Source organism: Pithys albifrons, chromosome 1 (genome assembly GCF_047495875.1).
Source record: "Pithys albifrons albifrons isolate INPA30051 chromosome 1, PitAlb_v1, whole genome shotgun sequence".
In the NCBI taxonomy this organism is placed as follows: domain Eukaryota; kingdom Metazoa; phylum Chordata; class Aves; order Passeriformes; family Thamnophilidae; genus Pithys; species Pithys albifrons.
Genome location: NC_092458.1, coordinates 12,697,040 through 12,720,005, shown reverse-complemented (window position 1 = coordinate 12,720,005; position 22,966 = coordinate 12,697,040). Strand labels below are relative to the sequence as shown.

General features: G+C 39.9%; 1 protein-coding gene across 6 annotated transcripts in view; it reads left to right on the top strand.

The window, feature by feature from the left end:
• SHROOM2 (shroom family member 2) overlaps positions 1-22,966 on the top strand; it is a 123,283-nt gene that overhangs the window by 47,867 nt on the left and 52,450 nt on the right. For 4 of the 6 annotated variants that reach the window (XM_071563940.1, XM_071564197.1, XM_071563854.1 and 1 more), the window contains exon 2: positions 475-626. In XM_071563940.1, the coding sequence (XP_071420041.1) occupies positions 475-626 (152 nt within the window). Of the gene's footprint in view, positions 1-474; positions 627-14,754; positions 14,781-22,966 lie in introns of those variants that run through there. The other 2 variants (XM_071564111.1, XM_071564026.1) reach the window with 1 other exon arrangement.

Here is a 22,966-nt window from a genome sequence, read left to right as displayed (position 1 = left end):
GGATGGGTAAGGTTGGAAGGAGCCACAGTGTGCCATCTGTTCCAACCTCTCTGCTCAAGCAGGGTCATCCTAGAGCACATTGCACAGGATTGCATCCAGACAGTTCTTGAATATCTCCAGTGAAGGGAGACTCCACAATCTCTTTGGATAATCCGTTCCAGTGCTTGGTAACGCACCAAGAGCAAAGAAGTTCTTCCTCTTATTGACAAATTTCCCTCAAGATTTCTAGTTTTCTCAGGAGCTTTTGACTCTTTTATTTCTTTCCTATTCTAATTCTCTGTATCATTACTATTTCTTTATAGTGTTTTTCATGTCCCTTCTTAATTATGTTAAGCACTTAATGATTGTATTAATTTTTGTTGAAACCAGTACTGAAAACTCATTGCCTTATTTTAGAGGTGGCACTTTAAAAAACCACCTCAAGTGCAACCTCAATGATTCCACCATTTGATATGTGCTTTTTCTTTTCTCCAGATAGAAGATGGGAGCAAAGCTGCGGCTGTGGACAAGTTACTGGCTGGGGATGAAATTGTTGGCATCAATGACGTGGGCCTCTCTGGCTTCCGACAAGAAGCCATCTGTCTGGTGAAAGGTTCACACAAGACGCTGAAGCTTGTAGTAAAAAGGTAAGCTTGTGTTGTTCAGCTGGAAAATGAAATGTGTTTCAGGCTGTAAGATACTGGACAACTAAATTTGCCGAGATTTGGCAAATTAATGACTTTCAGTGTTATTAATGTGCATATTATGTAGTGTTACCTCCTGCTTAAATGCAGTCCCTTTATGGAAGAAGAGGCAGCCTACTGATCAGAGCAAACACCAAGGCAACATATTCTGTGAATATTGTTGTGATGTGATGAGTCAGGACACTGTCCCTTTCTGTCCCTCTGAAGTGCAGTGCCCAAAGCAAGCTGTCAGCCTTGCTTCCCTGCCTTTGGTGTGCAGACATGGGCAATGCTCGTCAGTGCATGTGGGCCAGGTGTGTTGTGAGGAGTGTGTGACAAGGGGAACTTTTGGAAAAGCTTTTCCCACTCTGAGATCCTTTGAGATCTGAAGCATTTCTTAAGTGGTTTGCGTAGAAAGTGCTTTCAGTTAGTTATTAGTGATGGGGGGAAAAGAGAAACAGTTTATCCAAGCAGAACACATTTTTGGTATGGAAAACTTTTGTCATTTTGACTTGTGACTTTTAAGTTCACACTATTTTTACTAACTTCAGTTGAAAATAATTTTCATAAAATATTTTTGACTTAAGTGAACTGAGGGTAAAGTAGGTTAAATCTTGTGTTTTTTGAAAAGAACTCAAATGAGGAAATCTGAACAAGAAGGTCTTTCACGATAATTTCCTAGTCTGATGAATCAGAACTTTCTGATTAATTACTTTTATCAAATTATACCAGCCTGTCTTTCATGTAAGAATTTTGGGTGTCTGTTAGGGGAAAAAAAAATCACACAACACAGAAAATACTGAGAATTTGGGTTTGACAAGTATGATAATCCAGTCCATAAAGATAATGACTATTTGAGGCTATCTTAAATGAGGATGGTCTTTTTTTGAAATAGCGCTGACAGGTAGGAGCAGTACAAAAGTGTGATTTTTGCCTTTGGTTTTAGGTGGTTTTGATAGAAGGAATTACGGGAAACTGAATCTGTGTCACAGCTGATAGTTTATATCCTCAACAACAGCTACTTCCAGGAGCACTCACCAAATTCTTGTAGCACTGAAGTTGCTAAAAATGCACTGAAATGCAAAGTAAAATACATTCACAACTGCCATAAATCATGTTGATGCTCAGCAGTTCCAACTTGTGCTGGCTATTCCAGTAAAAGCACTTTTGTTAGCGGAGGTTACATCAGTTGGTTCTGTCACAGAAAGGGAGAACTTCAGGGTTTAGAAGTTTTATAGACATGGAAGAATCTGCCAAGGCAGCAAATCTTAATTATTAGGAAAAGCTGCAGACCAAGAAAAAACATTCCCTCTTTCTTGACGCTTTTCAGTTTTATGACATTAGTTTGCTCAGTTTGTGAGTTCTGATCCATCTTTGAAAATGGCAGAAAGTTTGATGCAGAAATACCCTCATAAGAGACTGTGTCATTCTTACCACACTCGTCGTACTTCAGTTCATGCATGTGATTTTGGAGAACATTCATACAGCTAATCAAGCACTGATTTGCTCCTGGGGATTTGTGGCCATTCTCTGCTGGCAGCAGAGCCCCATTTCTCTCATTCATTGCCTGTGTGCTGTTTGGTGCAAAACTGATGGATTTCATCAGTCCTTTATCATCCTCTTCTTTTTCCTTCCCTAGCACATGTGCAATGGGCAAAAACAACCTAGCTGTTCTTGCCAAGAGGCTGAAACAGTGGCTGTTTTTAGGGAAAACATTTTGTCTTAAATTCATCAAGACTTACATAGCTCCCAAAAGAGGCAAGAGCCTTTTGGGTCATTGACAAGCCTGCATAATACTAGATAAAATTTCATAAAACTTACTGAATGAAATTAGCTAGGGCTTTTGTCTGGTTTTTCAACTTTGCTCTTTCTCTTGGAAAGTTGCCTTAGGACATCAGTCCTTTGATGGTCAGAAACCTTTTACTATCCAGTCTCATTTTATTCTTGGCCAGCTTGTTCTCAGGCACTGCTGTTGCTGTGCTGAAACAGCATTTCTTTTCCTGTTGGAGTTCAAATGATGCAGGTTTTTATAAAAGACATGTTCCATGCTTTCTTTCAGAAGTTATGGTTTGAACAACAGTATTAGTTTTGTTTTGTTTGACCAAAATCTTAGGCTGAATTTTTATGACTGCTTTAAACAGTCCTGTCTTTAAGCAAACCCATTGTTTAGTCTTTGTGTGAGCACTCCTTCAGGTCTGGATTGAATTGGATCATGGAACTGACCTGACTACAAAATTGCTTAAGTAAGTAGGTTTTCAGCTGGGTAGGACCACCACTTTTCAGAGGCAGTGTGCACTTTAAACAATTACAGTGTCTTGAAATAGCTGCCTTGGCATTTTTAGACTATTTCAGTCTTCTTCAGATCCACCCTTATTCTTCCTTGGGGAGACTGGGGATAGTCCCACAATTCCCTTTCACTGAGTTACATAAAAGATGAAGTATTGATCTGCAAGTCATCCTTTTGTCTGCTTGACCTGTGTCCTTTGTCTATCACTGTGATGCCTCTCTGTCATATTGATTTAACATTCCCTGGGCATGTCAGTGTGAGAATCTGAAACACAACATACTCAGAAGGTTTGAGGTTCAACCCAATTCTGCAGGTTAAGGGAATCTTTGTTTTAATCACGTTTGGTTTTGCTAGAGCTGACTTGGGTAGCCAAGATCTAAATTTTATGTGGAAAACATTTTTTCCCAGGGTTGCCTAGATTGATCCAGCAGCGAAAAGCGAACTTTTAAAAACCTATCATGATATGAACAAATTCCTTGTTAACAAAATTCTGGAAACTAGAGAACTTTCTTGTGATTAATGCCAGTGTAATTAATCCAGAAAAGTCATGGTTTACTTGTTACTGCTGACAAGTGGGTCCATGTGAAATTTCTCCATACAAGTCACTCCCTCAGTGCAGCAGTGCCACAATCTGATCCTGTATTGATCTATTTCTATACCTGGGACTCAGTAGGACATGCTATTGTCATTTTAGAGGTCTAATGCACCTATAGTCAAGACCAGGGGATGAAGTTTTAGTGAGAGTAATGTGTTTCATTAACAGTAATTAATTTACGTATTTGGCAAAAGTTTCTCAAGGGACTTGTGTTGGTCTGCAGTCGTAGCTGGCTTCCACAAAATTATTTTTACTTGCTCTTTTTAAGGGATCTGATGCTTGACTTTCATAGGGAAGATAGTACTGGTTTCTAAGTAAAAGTGCCTGCAGTACCAAATACTCAGCATAAATGTGTTTGCTATCAGCATATGTACTTTGCTGTATTTTTTTGAAACGTTGCATAGTTGTGGTCTAAACAAAGTCAGGACTGTGTAACTGGTTCAACAACAAACATGATGTTCAAGTAACTTATGTATATTGATGGTTGAACAAGTGCAGTGTACTTTTGGTCTTGGATTAAAAGGGGACTCAGGAGGCTTCATGTTGTTTTCTCAAGTGGATACGTGGGAACAACTCATCTTAATTGCGTGCTAGTTTTTCAGTGCAGTAATTTCTTAAGTAGATTCCTTTCTTAAGAAAACATAAAGGAAACTGCTTAGGACATTTCTTACAGGCATTGCATGTGAATTTCTTTTGTTTGGAAAACATATGCATCTCCATATAGATGTAAAATTGCTGAGTGTTGATACTGAATGTCGATACTGAGGTGATTGCCATCCTCTGTGTAATTTAATTATTTTTCACATTCTTCTAACCTAAATTCTCTTGTACTTACTAAATACCATCTTCAGTCCTTTGCACATGCTAGACATGAGTGTATGATACAAATCCCTAAGAATAATTTTTCACTGTTTATTCATGAGACACATTAAACTGTAAAAAATTGGCACATAGGTGATGCTTTCATGTGTGGTTTATTAATGTTACAGGGAAGGTGGGATTATATGACCTTTGGGAGTCACACTAAGTTCTCCGAGTTGGCCTGTTGACTTCTTGAGTCGTATGTTAGCAACAGTGGAAACAGGTGCTCAGGGGAGGGAGTAGCCATGGACTTCTTTTCGTCAGGGTCTCCTAGTGATGGGAAGCTGGACTGTCATTTCAACTTGGCCAACTCTGCAGGTACTGCCAATGCCTGAGAACCAGCGTTAGAGTTCTGGAGTTTGGTCATAGCAGGCTTTCTTTTCTATAGCATTTAGGTTTTATGCCTTTAAGTTTACTACAGTGCAGGCAATGCTGAGGAAGTCCCTTGTTAAAGGAGAGGGAAAGAGCAAAGAACAAACACACTTACCATCAGAAGCATAGTCTGAAAACTGACATTACTGTGCAAAATCCTAATGAGGGAAGTGACTATCATGATATGTGAACTATAAACACCTAGATATGGAAAGTTAGGGTTATCTTTATTTGCATGACACTTCATGAAGACAGCCAACTGTTTAATTGAAGCACAGCAGAAGGAATTTTTAATGAATGTCCCAAGGTCCCTGAGTTTGTACAGTACTGTCTCAGACACCTGAGACCTGAGCAGAAATCCAGGAATAAAAATCTTGACAGTCATTTATAGCATTCAGATGGGAGATCACTGAAGTTTTCTCACATTCTGAGTGGAAACATGCTGAACACCACCAGAGAACCTTTCTGTAGCAGGTTTCTTGTAACTTAGCAAGGAAGTCTAGTCTTACCAATTTATGACCTGTGGAGCAGCTAGCTATGTACTTTCATAGCTGCTTGTGGCTGCAGAAATACTCTGTGAAACTTGGCAATATCAATTTGTGAGATCACTAGGGAAGTTGAGAAATTATTTTATTTTCTGTACCATTATGAGATACAGATGGAAGACTGAATTCTGTCTCTTACCTATGTTTGACCTTGATACTTCTACTTTCATAAATATCAAAATGATAAAGGAAAGATGTAGAAAAATATATGTAGTTTTGCAGATTTTAAGCGAGTATTATTTTTGTCCATGGTTATGGTTAAGTATTGCTCAATGAACCAAATGCACTTGTGGAGAACCACTGCTGAGTAGGAGTGAAGTCTATTTTGTCATTCAACTTGATATCATTGCTTTTGGAACAAGGGTTTGTTATGACAAAACAAATAGCAGTAGTTTCTGTCTTGTTGCCCGGTAGCCATAATTCCTCCTTTTTGAAGATTGACCTTGGCTCTAACTGGCCAAGAACAGACTTTTCTTTTTTCTTTTTTTTTTTTTTTGATGCCTGTATTTTCAGCCAGACTTTGGAAATACGTAGGGAACTGCAGTAGGGCTTTCCAGTGCTGTATCTGCATACATGTGCCATTGCTCTAAGAAGTGGGCAGGTGTGATAGCCCCTCACTACTCATGTTTCTTGGAACCCACGTGGGTTTGGAACAGCTTGTGCCTGTGCAGATCGCTGGGAGCAGGTAATTGTAACAGGTACACGCAGCTTTCAAGTTCAAGGCAAGAATGTTCCTGTGTGACTGCAGCTGGTGGAAGGGCTGCGCTGTTTCAAATTCCCATTTTGCAAATCCATTTGAGAAGTGGCTTAGTAGATTGCTGTGGCCCTCCTGTTTTGATTTAAGCAAGTTGGCCAGTTTTAAATGTGTGCCAGGAAGGATGTTCTACCAGCCCCTGCTCCCAGTCAGGTCTGATGATGGAGACAGGAGCAAGTAATTTGTGTCAGGAAATGTGACATTGCGTGACCGGAGTAGGACATCTCTTTTTCTCCTTTGCTGTTGCCAGGGAGCTGCCATGGCTCACAGCAGAGTGGCAGGAGCCACATAAGCACAAACATGCCATGTCATGTGAATTGCATAGCACCTACAGGGCCAGTGCAGGAGAACCTTGGTGTGGTTGTTCTGTCCTTAAAGGCGTGCCTAGCAATCCTGGCAGGATCTTTTTGTGAAGGACTGTTTAATGGAGCATCTGCCAAATAAGCCAGTGCATACAAGCTCAGTGGGATCCACAGAGGAGGCCAGCCAATGTGGAGGTCCCTTCCTGCTCAGGATGTCCCCCAGCTTCTCCATGGGCAAAGCCAGGGCTGGCCAGGCCTCCACATGCTCCTCATCCCTCAGCTGTGTCATCCTGTACTGCTGATGGAAGGAATGGACATGACAAAGGGAGGACAACACACTGATTTTACACTTTCAGCAAATCATATCTTAGTAAAGCCCTGATGAGGCCCATCTCGCCTGGTTGCCTTACTGTTGGCACAGTCACTTAACATGTGAACAGTGTAAATCTACATTCCCTTTGCTGTAACCCTGGCAATACCTCCCAGGTGTTTGGATATTTCCCATGCCAACTGTCTTGTTGGTAGGAGGTGCATCTAAAAAGCATTTCTATTTCTTAATTTTCTGCCCACCTCATCTGTTTCTTAGTTACATTAACAGGACTTGATTCATGTTATAAGTGAGACACTAATGGATGCTTGAATGATTATAAGCTTTATTTCCTTCAACTGGTAGTATATTGTCTCTGGTTTCAAAGAGCAAATTGTTGTCATGTGGTTTTGGATGTTTGTCTTTTACAGCTGTCAGAACTCTCTCAAATACATATGTTGTGACTGACATGTTCTCATCTTGTGGTAACTTCTCTAATTTATTTTTTTGCAAATCCAAAAATTCTGCCTTGTAAAGCTTGAATAACAAAAAGCCAAAATTACAGAAGATGTCACAATATTTTACTAGGTCATCTCTGTTAGGGCTACTAAGGGCAGAGACATTATTTTGTAGGCAAAAGGAATTCTCTGGAATTTGAATATGCTTATTCAGAAGGTTACTTGTGGCGGTGCTATTCAATTTTGTAAAGTAATTACTAAAATTGGGCAATGTTGCTTTTTTATGGAATGGAATATCCATCAGACGGTAACAACCTGTGAGTCATGACTGGATTTTGAATTGTTTTTCCCTTCAATCCTGCATGCACTTGCCACAATGGTTAATTTTGAGCATGAATAGCCTCGTCTAGTTTAGTAAGAACACTCACATGATTGAAGGTAAAAAAGTATACAAGTGCTTGAGATTTAACCGTAGCTTTTTACCAGGTAGTACATTGGATTTATGCTTAAAACTGCTTTCCACTTGTGAATTTCATTGTAGGTGTTGGAAAATACAATATGTCGTCCCTTGGATGATAGGGGGAAACAAGTGAGCCTTCTGAAAGTTGGGATCTGAAGACTTACTCATTTCACATAGTACTTTCACGTGGACATGCAGACCATTTTTAATGTGTTTGATAATAGTGTAGATATCTACAGATTCCTCACTGAAACAGAATTGTAAACCCATCTATTAAAGACCAAAGGAATAATCTTTTTATATTAGAAACCTTCTTTGCATCTGGAAGGAATGCTTCTGTATATGTTATATTAATTTTGAAATAATTGTTTGGGATTGCTTTTAAGCACGTAAGACTGTTGGGTTATTTAAGCACTAATCAAAGAGTTTGACATGCACACATGCAATTTCAGGAGACAAGTAATAATATTTGTGTTTCATTTTGCATTTTCGTGTGTTGCATTTTTCCCTTAGTGTTACTTTTATTCTAGGTTACGTATTTCACCTCTTGAAGATTAAATGACTGATGAGATTGAGAATTTGGCTCTTCTTAGATGTTTCAGCATCAAGTATCTACCATATTGAGTGTAGAGATTTTATGCTCTACTTGCTCAAGTAACTACATGTAACCCAATTTGGAAAGACTATAAAAAAGTTTTATAATAATTTCTGAATCCAGCTCTTAACTCCAGAAATATGACCACTTCAAAGGAGAGCAGGAATGCAAGTGTGTTGTAGCTTTAGTTACTGAATAACTCAAGAAATTTGCATCTTATCTGTTGCACAAGAAACCCATGGTATTTTATGGTCATTGCTACCAAATCTGCATAATACTGGATCACCTGGCAAAACAAAGTCTGTCACAGAGACACAGCTACCACACTGCTGAGTTATACAGCCATTATGCTTTTAGTCCAGCTTCATGCTGAGCTCAGAGGAAGGACAGAATGACAAAAGCCAAAGTTTGGGGAAATTTCTGCTGGGTTGCAATTGAAATTGGAGTCAGTTCTTTGATCTGGCTCACAGAGCAGCTGGCAGGTGGGCAGCTGAACCAGGGGTGGCATCTGATGGGGAAGAAAGGACTCTGGGAGATGGTAATGTCTTCAGAATGTGGGCTGGCATAGGACATGTCAGAGCAAAATGGCCTTCTCAGATAAAGCTTAAAGCATCTCAGCTGATGGCATACTTCTTTGTGGAGGCTCAGTAATTTGCATTATGTGGCTGTAGTGATTTAAGCAGGAATGAGATGAACTAAGGCTTGGCTGTCTCCTGAAATGCCCTGGGACTGGAGGAATTCTTTCCCCACTCCCATTTTTGTGCTACCCTGGATGTGGTTAGGTAAATCACAGCTGAAATCGGTGTGGGAAAACACCACACCTGTATAGAAAGACTGGTATTCAGAATGTGGTTTCTGAGGAAGCTCAGTTCGTTTGGGACAGCCGTGGAACAGTAAACTCATTGCTCATTGCGGTAACAGCTGGAAGGCACAACATACCTGTTGTTTCTGGCCACAAGCAGCAGAAGGGTTTCCATGGCCATGTGCCCCAAGGACACGGCAGGTTCCTTCTTGCTGAAGCAGTGTGTGTTGGGCTGGCACAAGCAGCTGTGTGCTGCTCTGCTTGCTAACTCCATCCTGGGCAAAGGTGGTGGTGCTGAGTGTGTCTGAAGGCTGCTCTGCTTCCTGTTCCTCCCTTCTGGTCCTTCACCTCGTCCATGGTAAGACAGCCTAAAATCCTCTGTGTATTTTGACTCCTGCCGCTGCTGTTAACATTAGCCCTGTCAGAGGCTGTATTTTTTTTCAGTGTCTCTGGTGAATAAAGCCTTTATTTACCTTAAAGGTTAATTTCTTTAGCACTTTACATGGCATGTTGATTTCCAAGATATTTGAAAGTAAACCCTTCTAGAGCCACAATTTATAAGCCATTTTTGAATGTGTGAAACATTTTAGATGTTTCCTAATAACATTAAAAAATACTTTATTATCTTTTAGAGGAATCCCAATAAATCACATCAAAAACTGTGGTGAGAGGATGACATCAGGAGCTTAATGCTATCATAAGGTAGCAGAATGTGCACAAAATAAGGATGAGAGAAAAATATTTATGTAGCTTATACCATAAATCCCAAGAGCAGGACTTTTATCTCAGACATCCAGATGTGCCTGTTTAGTTCCTCAAGGCAGAGCAAGCTAAAACCGTTCCAGAATATGAAAGCTTTATCATGGTAGTCTATCGTGAATTTAACAGATGAGAAGATTGATAATGTTATACCTCATACAACTTAATACCTCTTTGTTGACAGTGCATATCTTACTTACAAATGAAATTGCTGTTTCATCCTGGTCACACCTGTACAGTTGGACTGAGGTACAAGAAAAACCAGAGCAAACTGTGATAGTGAAATCTTGATTTGTTCAAGTTAATGAGTGAAGTCTTCAAGGGCACTAAGTCTTGATAATTTATTTACATTTGTTTTCATGGATAGAAGCAGAGCATGTTGAAGGTCTCAATTTTCTTTTTTATGTAAAATGCAACTTACTAGGACATGGGATAGCAAAGGAGTTACTCTGCTATGCTCTGACAAGTTAATACTCCCTCCAGCATGGCTTCCTCTGAAAGAGGCACTGTTACTGTGTGCTCCATTTTTCACACATGGGGTGGCTGGCAAATGGGGGGTCTGACCAACTGGTTACCTGATGCATGGAAGAACACAAAGAGCAATGCTAGAGGCTTTATAGGTCTTGCCAGGGTTGTCAGCAAGGCAAAAGGCAATTGTGTAGACAGTTGTGTGAATTTTGGCCTGTGAGAATGGGCATTTAAGGTAGAATATGCTGCTTTGCTGAAATTTTTTTGATTTGTACAGATACCTGTATCAGAATTGTATCCGTAACTTGCTGGTCAAAATGCAGGTTCAATTTTCCATTCTCGGAAGATCTGAATATTAATAGCTTGCTTTTATTACTTCTTTTCTATCTTTTAGAGCCTCTCCCTCCCCCTGAAGTCCACAAGTTAAGCTCATGTTTATATTTTTATTTTATTGTTTTCAAGTTCTAGGTAATTTCTTTTTTGGGGATACTTTTTGGAAGCCATTTCCTTTTATGATAAGATATTAGAAGCTGAAAAAATAAAAACAGGAACTCCTTCTGTTTGCATGGAAAAAAATGCTGCAGTTCCAATGGCTGCTTCCAGAAAAATAGGCTGACTTTGCTGTTATAATTTGTTGGCACTTTTTCTGAAAAAATTAGTAAGCAGGGAGTACAAGGTATTCAGATATTCTGTGCATGGAGATCACAAATGTCAAAGCCACAAACAGTTTTGTTTTGGCTCATTGCCTTGAGTTTTAGTCAGTTACAAATATTCAGAAAAAAATATGGTGATATCAGAAAACTTGTTTATTTCAGATGTCTCAGTTGGAGTAATTTTAAAGGTGCTTAGAATGCAAAAACTGCAGAGTAATGTGCCTTTGAAAACAAAGAGCAATGAATGTACCTCAAATTCCACCTTCAAAGATGGAGACACCCACAATATCTCCTAACTTCTGAAGATCACAGCTATAGCCATTAAATGTCTGAGAACTCATTTTAAATGTGCAAATAAGACTGTCTGACCACAACATGGGTGTGTTTTTTTATTATTCTGTATAGCTTCAAGTCTAAATTTTCCCTGTGACTGAATCCTTTGCTGGTAGCGCTCTCTTGTGGCAGTAATTTTCATTAAACTACTTAAGAGATTTCAAAAATATGTATATCATTTAGAGATTTCTACCTTAGGACATGCACAGTCTCCTTTGAATAAGCATTTCTAAATTAAATGTGGTAATACATATTTTAATAACGCAGGAAGGTCAGTCTAGGCAAAAGCATCCCAAGTGTGTTTCCCAGAAGATCTCAAAGGGGCAGGTGTATTGAGCATTCAGGTTATTAACTGCTGGTTTTGGTTTGTTGTTTTTTAAAAGCCATATGCCTGTGGACAGATGGGTGGGAGGCTTTGAGGGCAGTCAGAGTCAGGTGGAGGAGACAGGGATGGGCACCTTCATTAACATGCTTGATCACAGATGCTGCTCTTTCTGTGCTGCCGCTCTCAGTCATGAGCAAGTTACTTCTCTCAACTTTGGTTATTAAAAAGAATGAAAAAATGGATCTGGGAAACCTTTCTGTGTGAAACTGATATGTGCATTCCTGGTGAAAACTTGGAAGATTTTCACCTTGAATCGATGATGTTTTCTCATTCCAGGAGTGAAAGAGGTGAAGTGGAGGTGTTAGTTCTTGACTTATTCTGTTTTTTAATTACAAAGGTCTTAGTTGATGTTTTGTTTTTCAGTAAGGAGGTAAAGCCTTGTAGAAGCTGAAGTTATGATGTGCAAGGGTTTCCCTCGAACTAGGGATACAGTTTCCTCTTTTAGAAGAAGAGCAGTTATTAACCAGCAGTGGTTTGGTACTGGATAGACTTGGTACCGTTGGGGTTATGTATCCAGTCATAGCTTTATAAGCATGTTTGTATTAATACCAAGTGGGGGACATTGAATGTAGGCTTCTTTTCCTTCTATGCTGTAATCCAATAGCAACTAGAGAAATGATTCCAGGTTGTTTATATGATTGTACTTTCTTGGAGAGAGGTGTGTTTACACCTGAGATAAGGCCTTGAGAGGGGGTTTTGCCCTCAAGACCCTTGACTGAAAACCTGTTCTTCTGTAGGCTGAAATCATGTGCATAGCCTTTGTCCGATCACCCACCCTCATCCTTGGATCTTATATGTAACATAGGCACTGTAATAACCCTAGTTCTTTCAGGGATATTTCTAAAATTTCAATTGGTCTTTTAGAAAAGCTTTCATAGCAATTATGTGACTGTTTATAGCTGTTTTCTAGCAAATGTAGTGCTGTGCCCAGTAGTCCTTGTAGTGAAGGTAAGATGACCTTGCTTTGTCTGTTTGCTGTTCTGGCTGCAGTCTATCAGGACAGCTCATCAGTATCCGTTTCCAGATTAACAATGAAAAAAAGCTTTTTAAATGCTAATTAAAAACTATATTTTGACATTCAGATCTTCCTTTCTTTAAAATGAGGGAGATACTTGGTTTTCCTTCTCTTTTAACCCTGTATCAATGTAATTCTAGTAGTTTTTTAGTCAATACATTTAATAGTATTTACTCTGTGCAATTTATTCTTCTGTTATGTGGCGTGAAGATGCACTTGCTGCCAGAATTAAGGAAAAAAGTTATTTCCCCGCTTGAATTTTACTTCTCTTTTTTGCCAAAGAAGTCACCAAGTATAGAATAGTATTTGTCAGCTTGACTTTGAATCCTCATTCACACAGCAATAACCCCGTGGTTTTTAGACTCTTTCAGAAACAGTGTTAGAAAAATGAGCTAACAGATCAACGTCTTTCTCTGGACTGAGTGTGTACATGCACACACACAAATGTGTGTTAATGTTAACAAGCAAGGAATCATGCTAGCTTACCTTTATTCCAGAATACTTCCAAAACCCCCTCATTACATTAACTTTAACATCTGTGAGTAATCAATACTCTTGCCTTTATATGAAGTGCAGTTGTTTTTTAATAGAATATTATGGTCTGACTAAGATTTAGCCAGACACCGTCTAACTTGCAGCTAGTTCACACAGTTGAGCTGTTGGACTTTTTTTGTAATTTTGTAATTCTATCATATGCTGTTTTAACTAGATTTCTTATTAAAATCCAAATATGCCTGCATAAAAATAAGACCACTACTTGCCCTTTTGCCAACCTTCTCCTCCTTCCTGAAGTTTGAGGATTTCTGTAAATCCATGGTACTTCTAGATTTTTCTTTACAAATATAAGCATATCTTCCTTTGACCTGTGAAAAGCCATTCATTTTACATACTCAGGGTGCAGTCAGTCTGCTGAGTTATAGAAGAGAACCAATAGAAATGTGTAGTCATTGTGTGTTTAGAGTGAGGGTCAGTGAACCTAAGGATCTTGGCACACAGGCCAGTATATAAGGAGGTTTATCTGCATTCTGCTGGGCTGATCCTTAAGGGTACAGCATAACTAATCTTTTTCATTTTCTCCCAAAGAAACTCTTCAGCCTGTTACTTTATCCTTTACATGCTCAGGTATGATGGTGGTCAGCAACCGCAGCAAGCTTACATGTGCTTATTTTTTCAGAAGACTTTTAAAATAAACAACCTTTTGAAAGAATTCCCCAGAATTTGGAACATCAGCCTGCCTGGGGAATGGAAGGATGTACCTGCCAGTTTTTTCTATAGGTGATGATTTCCCATGCCTTTCTGAATACTGAGGTTGCTTGTTTCTGGGGATATCACAGGCTGCCTCTCCGGGGAAGTGCTGCTCCCGGAGAAGACTGGCTGGTTGGTTTTCATGTATAGTAAAAACATCTGTAACTCTCCAATACTGTTGATGGCCCATCAGCTCTTAAGAGGTCCCAGTTGTTCTGGAGATTTTGTTTTAGCTTTGTCATCTCATAGGTGGTGACATTAACTGCTTTACAATGCATTGCCCCAGACCCGTCTATTCACCCACGTATTTGCTTAGAAGATTGAAAAAGGAAAGGATGGAACAGGTTAAAAAAAGCCCACAACCAAACAAAGAACATGACAGCAATCAAAACCAGTTTCGGCACATAATTTCAGTGCATTTTCCATTTGCGATGTCAAACACTACTTCAAACGAAAAATAAAAATATCTCTCTCCTCCTCCTCCTTTAGGGACAGTCCTCTGGTTTCAGTTTTGCGGCTTTGCTCTGCTTTTACTGTCCGAACTCGGCAGGGCAGCGTTCACTGGAGTGGGTCGGCGGAGTCGCTGGTATGACTAATCTAAACTGCTCCGGTCTCTTAGCAGGGAGCGGTAACAAGGCTCCTTTGTGAGTCTAATTATATCCCCTAAGCTGGCGGCTGCAGATTAGTACAGGAGGACAGGCAGTAGCAGAGGGCTGTGTCCATGCCCTGCTCCGCCAGCATCGCCTGCTTTGGCCAGGGACAGAGCCCACGACGGTGCCAACCACACCCCACGCGTGCCAGGGCCCCATCGCTTCTCTCTTGGACCTGTCCCGTTCCGTGAGACTTGCCAGCTAGCTGGGAGCCATGCCTGGTCCCTGCAGAAGGGGTCCGGAAAAGAGGCACTGCCCAGCATGGGGAACGGGTAGGTACCTTGAGCTGTGCCTGAGTGGGAGGCTCCTGCCAGGCGGGGCAGGACATAGGACACTGGCACCTCCTCACCCCTTCATTCCATTGTTGGGGTAAGCACGTGTTCAGGGTGCCTTTCTCTTGGCTTTTTTTGTGTCTTTTAGAGAAGGGGGATAAAGAAAAAGCTATGCATTGTTACCTCAAATGCATCTGATTAAAATTTCATTATGGGGTTTTTGGAAGTGGAGTCGGCAGGTGTGGACGAGGGCAGTCGACTTTGAAAAGTCACTTTTTTGTTGTTTGCTTTCAAATTTGTTTCTCATTTCTCATGCAGACGTGGCTTTGTATTGCTGAGCAAACCCCCTCATCTCCCAGCGAGCCTCGTTTGCTGCTTTCTAAGAGGTCTGTAACTAGTTTTCTCAGGCCGGTCTCCTCATCCCAGTATGTATCCTCAGGACAGAGGGAGTAGCAGAGTCACTGTTAGTGAAACTTAGTATCGAGGCTTGAGTTTTTAAGTATTGAGTTTTATTGGTGTGAAAAGAAAATTCAGTGGGAAAAGTTTCCCAGGCTGGGAGCTGTTTGCTGACATGCAGAGTTTACACAAGGGTGAAAGGGGATTTTTTACAGAATAGCGATAGAGGAAGTGAGTATGCTGATAAGTGTGTGAGACCAAAACTGTTTGTTCCTCACAGTAAATCTAAAGAAGGGATTGTGGGATTTCTCCTTCGGAAGGAGAGGAATTTGAAGTATTGAACAAAACGAGGGGGTGGGGAAATCATCTTTTCAATACACTTGCCTTACACCGTTTGGGTCAGGGGGAGGGCATGTTAAATGATAAATTTGGCAGAGTAGGATTTTTTTCTCACTGCCAGGCCATCACTGCTTCCTGTTTTTCAGGAACATATGCTATGAAGGTGGGGTGCTGGCATAGCATGGGCTCAGGATGTGTTTCTGTCTCTATCTTCTTAGTCATGACCAGACAGCTCCATTAGAGAAATCCCTAATCTAGTGATGTTAATGGAGCTTCTCACACTGGAGGGCTGCTCAGATGGGATCTGCCCATTCAATTTGTGGGGAAGAATCCCAGAAGAGTTAGGATCAACTTCTCTAGGTTACTATTGGTTTATAATAAAGCATAATAATAAATAGAAAAGCACTGGCACATAAAACACATTGCACATTTCTGCTGACTTCACTAAATCCAAGTAAAGCTATAAAATATTAGACTTCCATTTATTACATGGAGCTCCAAAGAGGTATTCAGTATGTCTCTTTCCGTGACTTTTTGTTTTTATATATGAAGATAACTTTTCTATTCTTTGAGGCTGTTTAAACTCCTCTGTGGGGAGCTCTGTACCACCCTAAAGGGAGTGTTACAACTCAGTTTTGTTTTCCATCTGAAGAAGAGTGTATGTAGTACATATAATGCAAACAGCTGAGTAGTCACTGATACAGAGCCATATTCACTGGTCCAAGTTTAATAACAGTGATGTAGGCACATCACAGTTTGCATGTGATTGTAGTACTAGTATTTGTTGTGACATTGTCTGTAGATAGATAACTTGGTTTATGCAGGAAGAATGCATGGATGCTTTCAGTTAGTAAACTACTTGGTCATTTCAGAGGGATGCTGATAGTCCCTGCAGCTTTTTACACGCAAGCTTTTTTAGCAAGAGGAACTATTTGAGATTATTAACTAGAGCATTTTTTCCCTGTATTTTGTGATCCTTTATAACTGATCTGCGTTTGGAAAATCATTTAGGTAGTTTCTGATTTGATTTCTTTGTGTCCAAGCACAGGTTTCAGCCTGAGATGTTTTTTTTTTTATTCTTTTATTTTTGCCAGATTGACTCTCTTGTAAAGCTTATTCTTGGAGATAATTGGAGTGACTAAAGATTGAGATCTGAAGGGGTACTGTGAGCTGGGCTGGAAGAGGAATGATCTATTGAAGATTGTGGTGTTATTGCTGTGAAGTGATTCTGTTTTCAGTCTTGCTTGGAAAATAGCTTTTATTTTGCTGTGAAGTGACTAAACTCGCCTGTCAACTCTAATGGTGTTCAGTTGGATGTGCATCTTGACACATTCAGTTTTTGTAAAATAAACCTGGAAACCTGCAAGAACATTATTCCCTAAACAAAATCAGTGCTGCTCTGGGAATTCCCCAACTCAAATACGAGTTGTCTGGTCATTTTTAAGCTTTCAGCGCTAAGTGGTTTTAAGTGTTTTATGGCTGCCATATATCTCCTCAAAATAAGGGTTTATATTTGTTCCCAGGAAATCCAAATCAAGGGCAACAGCAGTTAATTGGTTAAATAGAGTTGGGGGTTTTGATCATAAATTTACTGCACACATGAGTGTGTTTCCATGGTGGCTGGACTGGAGTGGGTTTTTTACCTGGACCAGCAGCTCAGACTGGCAGCTCTGTGAGCTGCTTCTTCAGTACCTGAGCCCTCCAGAGTGGCACAGGTGGCAGACACTTGTCTGCATCTACCAGTGTTTCTACAGTGCAGAGTGTGAAGTGGCTGTCAGTGTGAATCTTTTGCCGAGGTGTCTCTGGTTTGATATCCTTATGTTCATTGCATTTCCTTCTTGTGAACTCTCAGTCATAGTTTGTGTCTACAGTTCTGAAAGGGTCTCACATTATTGAGAGGAGTGGAGAAATTAAGCCCCCCATTTTCCCAATTCAGACATACCCCTCTGTTTCCAAGTGTGTGATGGAGGGATGAAGGTTTACCCAGGGGATGGGGACAAGTCTCTGTATCCTGTATGTACAGCACTGTGTGAAGAAAATAAAGGGATGCATTTTCTCCAGGCACAGCTTGTCCCTTTGCAATGAGAACAGTATCATTGTCTCCAGATCCCAGATACTCACCTCTAAAAGAGACAGTGTAGGTAGTTTTTACCCAGTGTTGCTTCTGTGACCATCAGCTGGATCTTAGACTTGCTTAGCCATTGTATTTAGCACTGTATTGTAGCAAGGAGAATCGAAGTTGCAGTCCAGCTCTGTTTCTCACAGAATTGTCAGAAGATGAAGCAGGACATAGAAGCAGCATCATCAGCAAGGGAGCCAGCTTCTTTTACTTGCCTCACTGCAGCCCCCATCTCCCCTCTAGGGATGGGGAGCAGTGGCCTTGCTTTTCTCAGGGTCAGGCTCCTCCTACCCACAGGCTGGCAAGAGCTCTCAGTGACAGCAGTGACAGCATTATACCTGCTCATGCAGATTTCCTCTGCTTCAATTAAGAGTCTCTACATAAAATGTTGGAGAGATTGGGCCTGAGTTAGTACAGGCATAGGAGGAGAGGAGCTCTTGCTCTGAGAAGTTACAGGAAAATACCTGCCCTTTGCCGGTGGAAAAATTGTAGATGGATGCCTAAGTGTTTCAAACTGTATTGCAGCTTGTTGTAGTGCTGTTATGGCTGCAGTCATCAGTTGGAGATTAAGAAGGGAATATAACTTGGAACTGAACAATTAACTTAACCTGAAACTTGAGCTGCCCCTGGGGAGTAAGAAGGGAGAGGTTACTGTAGATGATTGTGCAACTATAACAACCCTATGCCTTGGGCTTCCAACACGTTAAGGCAGCTGAGGTTTCCTGCCCAAATTATGAGCTCTGTAATGCGCCAAATGCTAATGTCTGTTTTAATCTGAAAATAGTTATTATGACAATAAAAATATTTTTTTAAAAACAGTGCCATATATCATAAAGTGATTTACAGTTGCATAACTATCTCCAATCCAGTGGAAGCAGTGTAAATTTTTACATGAACTTGTATGTATAATCCAGAAGGGGCTGCTTGGAAGAAGTCTGGGACCAAGATGCCTCAAGGGAAGGTTTCTAAATAAAAAGCTTATTCAGTTCTTTATTAATGTAGAAAATACTGTAATTTTTTTTACAGTACTGCACTCATCTTTTGTCTCAGCTACAGCTAATCTGGAATATATGCGTCCTGCATGCTGTGTGACATGACCAGTATTTATTTGGAAGAGTACCTGAGAATTCCAAGTGTTGAGAGAATAGGCTGAAAAGCAGTATTTGAGTGATTAACAAGTGCAAGTTCTTACATAGATGAGCAAAAACTTCACGTGGGCCTGTTGAGTTGTTTCTGCTTCTTACCGTGATATTTTTTTCTGCCTAAAAGGGACATAATGGAGACCTGCAGTATTGATCTAAATATTTATTTTATTAATTACATTCCTACAGGAATTTTAGGTATACTGTGTTGATTATTCTTAGCTCATAGATAATGTGGGTGGTTTCCATGTCAGTTGTGTAGGTTTCAGAAGGTTCGACTCTGAAGCCTAATTTGAATTCAAGCTGACAGATTGTCCCAAAAGTAAATGGATTTTAAAGGCAGTTTATCTAAACCATTAATAATCCTTGCCAGCCATTGACAGAGCTCTTAAATTTAGTATAAATAACCAGCCTGACTCACTGGTTTTAATACATATTCAGTATTTTCCTAGAGGTTTTAACTTGATATTGAGCGACTGCAGCACTATCGTCTATCATTGCAGCTTTTCTTTTAACACCGTGGGTGATCCTCAAAAAAGCCTGTCTGGCTGCCAGTGAAGACACAGGTGGGGAAAGACAGTAAAGGAACCAGCCCACAAAGGGAACACAAGCTTGACATGTTCTTGGAGAGGGAAGGTGGGAATAGCCATCCCCAAACAAATACAGAAAGAGGAAGGAAAGGATACAAAGATGGGGGCAGTAAGGATGCTCCAGCGGGAATCACACTGGTTGACTCCATCCAGGGAGATGGTTGAGCTGAGTGAAAAGCTGCCAGTGGAAAATGTGAAAACTTATTGCAAAAAGCTTCTGTAATTGCTGAGGATTCCTTAACTTAGACACAATTTTCTTCAACTATAATGTATTTTCAATACACTTAAAACCAGAAAGGATAGTAGTTTATTATTTGATAAGTTAGGAGGATTCACAAAGTTGAGTAGGAATCCAATTTTCTTTTTTTTTTTTTTTGCTCATCAAAATCACTTAAACTTTGAAAAAAGTTAAGTATGCTGGGATGGTCATAGGTGTTGTCTTAGGACTGCAAGGCCTGCAAAGTTTATTCTTTAATTTCCATACATGGGTTTTGGTGTTCCTTGAGATTACTGAGTGTTCTCTCTCTCAGCTTTTCAGTTTCTGCAGTTTTTGTGTCTGTTCATGTTACGTGCACAGTACTGAGTGTCTCAGTTTTTTGCCTGTGACTGATCCAGCTGTCTCTGGACAGGGGATGTAGGGAGTGGGGCTCCGAGATCAGAGAAGAGTTTGTTCATATACCAAGGTGATTAGTTTTTATCATTGGTTCCTCCCGTTCCAATAAATTATGTCACTGGGGGTTTTCCCAAAAGAACAGGCAAGTGCAAGGGGGGGATGTGTTTCTGACAAAGAGATGGGCTGTGTGTTGATGTTAGTGGAGAGAAGTAGAGTCTTGTAACAAAAACTCTGGTAAGACTCAGTTATTGCTGGTAGTAATTTGAATTAGTGTGTCAGCTCTCCTGTGTTTATTTTGGAAAACAGTACACAGTTGGCAAACTAACAGTAATGTTGGTGTTGATTTCTGATATTAAATGCTTCATCTTTAAATTCACTTTCCTAGCCTGTTAGCTGGCATAAAGTGTTTGTTTTTTTTTATTTCATGTAAGCTACATTTGATCAATTACAATGTGAAAGCATTTTTGTTTAGTCTTCAGCAGATACCAAATATAAAAACCTTGAAGAAATTTTCATCCAAAAGCAAGTTCCATTCAGGCATTTTTTCTATTCAGAAAGCAATCCTGAAAGAAGAAGATGCTGTCTATTGTTTTTGTAAAGCTTACCATAGATCTGCAAAGATTAAAGGCATTGCCTTAAATGACTTGCCATGGTAATATTTACCAGTAGTTTTTTGGGTTAATTGTTCACCATGAACAGGCATTTTACACATTTCAAGTTTAATCTCTATAATATAAAGTGAGGATGCCATACATCTACACAGTTAACTTAAAATTTCAAGTCCTGGTGTTTATGCCTCAGCCAAGAAAGTCCTCTCTTTTGGTTTTTGAGAGGGTTTTATGCAGTCACTGTATGTTCTGTCCTTCTTTGAAAGGATGTTAAGGCTCTCCTGGACAGACAGTCTGAATGCTGGCACAGAGTGTACTTCAGAAAAAGCATTTAAATTGATGCTGTCTGGCATGGAACAGTAGGAAGCTGGGGCATCTAAGTCTGGATCTGAGTGGAAGGCAGTAGGGCACCTTACCGAAAGGGAAACCAAGTGGCTCCGGCTGTGATGCTCTAGAAAGTAACAGGGAGGTGAACTGAAAAGTGGACTGTGGGTCCAGTTTTATTAGTGCTCTGGTACAGTGGAAGACTAAAAAAGCAGTGGCTGGAGCACAAAGCCATCAATCTGGACAGAGAAATTGTGGGCACATTTTGGATTTAGAAAAGCCTAAAAAGTCACTTTAGATATATGCATATATCTGTGCATGTATCTATAGAGACGTGTGTGTGTGTTTATATATATTAAAAACTTCTTTGAATCATCTCTGTTAGATAAGAGTGACATGCAATGAAGGTTTACTTCAAAATATGTTGTGAGAGTTTTCTTATTTTGTGAGAATTTTAATGTACAATTGTTGCATGAAAATTTTCAGGGGTGCTGTGTTTCTGTCCCTTCTCATGTGCTTTCACAAATACATACCACCCTCCTTCATTTATTTTTAAATAAACAAGAACTAAAGCAGGAAATTAACTGTGTTCAGAAAAGGTATGCAACCTCAAGTTTTGAATGATTTGTCCTCACCTGAGTTGCTGTTACATCCAAGGATATAGACAAAGCTCTGTCAAGAGGTAGGACAACACTAAAAATGGCAAGGGCGAAAGGAACAGGGAATTGTATTGCTCTTAACCTAAAGCTTTTTTTTATGAAATTGATAACACCTTTTTTAGCCTAAATTAGAATAATTCTTCCATTTAATTACTGAGGGTTACACAAGAAACTGTTTACATTCTTTATATAGTTTTGCTGCTGGACCTTAGTCTTGTGCCAGATTTATGTACTTTGTTCCTATATTGCCCTGGCAGACAGATCTGCCAGTGGTGACTAATGTAGCATGAATTAATTTGAATTCTATGAATATAGTTGTCTGAGACAGAGAACACCTAATGTCTTTGTCTGTGTAAGGTGATGACTCCTTTGGTTCTCTACAGAAAGGGATGTTGTTCTCTGCTTGAAGGGAGGGTAAGAAGAAAAAAGGAAGAAATTTTGACCAAATGACAATTTTTTTCTTCCTTTTAGAAAAATCATCCTTTTCTAATCATGACCTCCAAGGTTAGGCAGTTGGGTGAGATCTTCACGATCTGCAGTGAAAAATACATGGAACAATTTTTGGAATGAAAAACAGTGGCATTATCAATTTCTCATTATCTGAGAAGCCTGTGGGTAACTGCAGCTTCATTGTGGCTTCCACCTCCTTTTTTTTCCTGCCAAGGAATCAGAAGACTAGAAAAAACCAAATTACATTTTTAATAAATTGAGTGATTTAGTAGTTTGTTTACAGTGGCCTTTTGCATACCGAGTTAATTGAGTTCTAGTGTGTTTTATTCTATTGAACACCAGGTTGGTGAACTGCAAAAAAGTCCCAAACAAACAAGTCAAAAAAGATGTGAATTGGAAGCACATACGGATTTATTGAAAAAATTCATTAGTGAAATGTTGGTATGTCAATACAACAATAGTGTTATTGTAAAGGCGGGGGAGTTGAGAAAGCTGAGAACTATGAAGCTGCATTTTTAAGTGGACAGACAAGGGCATCTGTGCTGTCACTACAAATTCTTGACATTTTCCCTACATGAACTAAAACACAATATATGAGTGGATTGCTGAGTACATCCCAAAAACTGAACCCCTCCTCATTCTCTTGCATGGCTGGCATGGAGCTGCACTGTTTTAACTGGTCATCTGTTTCTGTAGGATAAACAAGTACCGTGTGATTTGGTTTATTTGGCTTTGAAACAATCTAAGGGCACCTTCTGAGCTGTACCTTTCAGTATGTGCAGTGCCTGAGCATGCTGTTTGTTTGAGAATGCCAATGAATTGTGCATTTGACCTTTAAGCTTGTGCAGGTTTCCAGTTTGTCTCAGGGCTGCAGCCTTTCTGCCTGTCCTTAGCCTTGCATCCTTGGCATGTCCTGTAGGAAATTACTCCGGGATGGGGACAAATT